This window comes from Melopsittacus undulatus, chromosome 3 (genome assembly GCF_012275295.1).
Source record: "Melopsittacus undulatus isolate bMelUnd1 chromosome 3, bMelUnd1.mat.Z, whole genome shotgun sequence".
NCBI lineage: Eukaryota > Metazoa > Chordata > Aves > Psittaciformes > Psittaculidae > Melopsittacus > Melopsittacus undulatus.
In genome coordinates, this window is record NC_047529.1 from 1,030,072 (window position 1) to 1,033,539 (window position 3,468).

Consider the following 3,468-nt stretch of genomic DNA (forward strand, 5'->3'; position numbering starts at 1 on the left):
AAAGGGGCTCCATTCCTTGGGAAGCATCACTGTCCCACTGCTCCAAACCCAGCCCAATGCCACTGGGAGCAGCAGGGATGGATGACTGGTACCCACCAATGCTGCTCCCTGACAGAAGCTGGCTGCTGCTGGGGTTTTACACAGCTTTATTCCATCACCTCTTATGGGACATCCTTAGCAACAACAAAGCACTACAAACACCCCCTGCTTGTGGCTGCAGTGACCGGTGCCCATCCTGGGGAAACACAGTTGGATTTCAGACCCGTTCCATAGAGAACAAAGCAAACCTATGGATGAATGCAGGCTGTCCATGGCCAGGCAGGCAAGGGGGGGCACAGGCAGTGCTTTGGGGATGGCAAAGGACTGGGGGCTGTGAGGACAGGGCAGGGAAGCTGCTGCTTTCGCATGTCAGCATTTCAAACACAGGGAGGGGAGACCAAATGACAACCGAAAAGAATTGGGTTCCTTAGGAAGTGAAATCAGTCCTTTTAATCCGCTGGGTTTAAGCACGGTGAGGTTCTGCAGCGCTGAATTCAACCCCATTCCCTTTCACCTCACAGCACTGTCCCTGTGATCCCTTCCCTTGCAGGAGCAGTGGCTGGTTTCTAAACCACATTACAGGACACGTTTCCCACCAGCACTGCCTTTGAGGGGGGGAGATCAGCCCCTGGACCACAAGGAGCCCCAGGACAGGCTCTTGGACACCCAACCCCACATTGAACAGACAGCACAACCCCTCCCAACCCCCATCCCCATTCCTTCTCTTTCCCATTGCAAACCAGCTCTGTCCCATGGAGGTTTTCCTCCCCCTTCGCTGCCCCGGGCACCGTTACCTGCGCTCAGCGCCTGCCCCATGGCTCTCCGGCTGCTCGGGCACCCAGCAGTAGTTGTCAGCCGCACTCTTAGCCGGCCGCTTCTCCTTCCTGGCCTCCCTCCTCCTGCAAGCCACCAGGACCAGGGCGAATGCCAGCAGCAGCAGGATGGCCACCAGGCTGCCCAGGATGTAGTACAGGAGCAGCCTGGGGCCATCAGCGCTGTGCTCGGCGCCGGGGGCTGACCCTACTGCTGTGGGGGACGGTGTTGTTGCCCCAACGGGGATGCTCGTGGTGTGGGGGATGCTGGTGCTCCATGGGGTGCCCGAGGTGCGGGTGATGCCCGTGGTCCGTGGGATGCCCGTGGTCCTCGGGGTGCTGCTGGAGACCTGCATAGGCTCCTCTGCGGCGGTGGGTGCAGGGTGGCAGCCGTGTCCATCCTGCTCCAGGAGGAAGCCGGGGGGGCAGAGGCACTCGTAGCTGCCGGGCAGGTTGTGGCAGGGCCCGGGGCAGGGATCCTGCAGGCACTCATCCACATCCACGCAGGCATCGCTCCCAGGCTGGCGCTTGTAGCCCGGCTGGCAGGCGCACTGGAAGGAGCCGGGGACGTTGATGCAGAGCTGGGGGCAGACGCCAGGCCGGGCACACTCATCCTCATCGCTGCAGAGGGGGCTACCTGGTGCCTCAGGCTGGTAGCCGGGCCGGCAGAGGCAGACAAAGCTGCCGGCCGTGTTGTAGCACTCGTGTTGGCAGGGCCCGGCCAGGCACTCATCTACATCCAAGCAGCTCCGTCCATCGGGTGCCAGGGTGTACCCCTCGTCGCAGCTGCACTCGAAGCCGCCGGGCTGGGCACGGCAGGTGCCCTGGCAGGGGTTGGGGTTGCAGACATCCTCGGGCACACAGGACACCAAGTCCGGGGCCAGGACGTGCCCAGGGTGGCAGGCACAGCGCGGAGGCTGCCCTGGCTCCTCCAGGCAGCGCTGCTGGCATCCCCCGTTGCTGTGGGCACAGGCGGTGGGGCAGAGCGGCCCGGGGGGGTGCCATGCGAAGCCTCCCCCGTCCACCGGCCCCCTGCAGACGGCGAAGGCCGCTCCGTGGCCGCCGTCGCACTGCGCCTCGGCCAGGGTACCGAAGGGGGCTGCGGCCAGACGGGTGCTGCGCACCCCGAACGGGGTGCTGTAGGTAACGCGGTGCAGCGCGGCCAGCGGCAGCGGCCCGCACATGCCCTGGAAGCTGAACTTGCAGAGGAAGGCAGGCAGCGGGGCCCGGCAGGGGCCGTCGGACCAGCCGTCGGGCCGCAGGCTCACGCAGCGGGCACTGAGGCAGGTGACTGCCGGCTCCGACAGCCACAGGGAGAAGTTACCGCTGTCTCCCCCCGCAGCCCATACGAAGCCCCGCAGCGGCTCCTGCGGCTGCACGCAGCGGCCCCGCAGCAGCGACAGCCCGATCCAGGCCGGGCCCGTCCAGCCTGCGGCCGCCAGCAGCTCCCGCAGCCGCTCGGCCTCGCCGGCGCTGCGCACCGGGGCCAGGTTACCCCCGTTGAGCCGGCAGCGCTCCTGTGCGCTGCCCCATGCCAGCCGGGAGCGGTGCAGGCTGTAGCAGGCGGTGCCGGAGCACAGCACCGACGGCTCCTCCTCGCCGAGCACCGGTGGTACCGGCAGCAGCAGCAGCAGCAGCAGCAGCCGAGGGGCATCCATCCTGCTGCACGGACGGGGGGGACTCGACCGCCGGTGGTTCACATCCCCTCGTCCTGCAGCGCTCGCCCGACGTGCATCCTGTGTTTCCGGGTCTCCTATTTATCACCGGAGGCGATGGTTTCCTGTAGCGCTGTGCGGCTCGCTGCTTGGTGGTGGCGGTCGCCTCGCTGTCTTCCTCTTTCCCTCCTCGCTCCCATCCTAAGCCTGCAAAGGGGCTGGCAGTGCTACCCCGAAGCTAAAACCAGCCCTGTTCCTTTTTGGTTTGGGTTTCAAGGGCTCACGCAGCAGATGCTTTTTCTAACCCTTAATAGGGCCTGATAGTTTTCAAGCATGTATTGCTAAAAGGAGATAAAAACAAACCAAACCCAAACAAACAAAGAGCCGTGGGATCCCTTGCTATCAGCCTCCAACTGAAACTGGATGTTTGGCTTCTTTTCCAGAGCATTTTTCCCCTTCTTCGTGCGCTTTAAATAGATGGACAAGCCCTGAAATAGGAGTTAGGTCGTGGGAAGGTCCAGGCTGCCAGGACAGAGCCGAGCTCCCGATGCTGTCCGGAGCAAAGCCTCTGTGCTGGGGTTAGTGCTGCCCCAGCATCACCGGCTGAGGGCTGGTGCTGTGATGCTGCATGATGCTCTCTGATCCCCTGACCCCGAGGCAGTGTGGTGCAGATCATCAGCTGTGTCTGGTGGGTGTCAATGGCCCTGCAGAGAAAGGGCAGCAGTGCTGATAAAACACTCTGTGGTGTTTAAACAAGTCTTCATGTGGCTAAAGCCCCTGAAAGGGCTTGAAATGGCTTCTTGCACCAGTGCTTTGGATCCAAACCCATTCTAGCAGCGTGGTTGGAACTGAAATTAAATGGGAATTGGAATTGGAATGCTGTTGTTCACCTGCACAGACATCAGAACCTGGCAGTGCAGAGCAGGGGGTGGCAAGTGAGCAAAAGGCTGAGTTTAAGAGAA

The 3,468-nt window shown here is 62.6% G+C and overlaps 1 protein-coding gene across 1 annotated transcript; it reads right to left on the reverse strand.

The window, feature by feature from the left end:
* Window positions 1–756: 756 nt before the first annotated feature.
* CD93 (CD93 molecule) lies at window positions 757–2,702 on the reverse strand. Its single transcript, XM_005140212.3, has one exon. The coding sequence runs from the start codon at window positions 2,507–2,509 to the stop codon at window positions 830–832; it is 1,680 nt and encodes a 559-aa protein (XP_005140269.2). The 5' UTR covers window positions 2,510–2,702; the 3' UTR covers window positions 757–829.
* Between the last annotated feature and the right edge of the window lie 766 nt (window positions 2,703–3,468).

What these genes read in the sequence shown, in the direction of transcription:
- CD93 (XM_005140212.3), bottom strand. Translation starts at nt 2,509, where the DNA reads ATGGATGCCCCTCGGCTGCTGCTGCTGCTGCTGCTGCTGCCGGTACCA.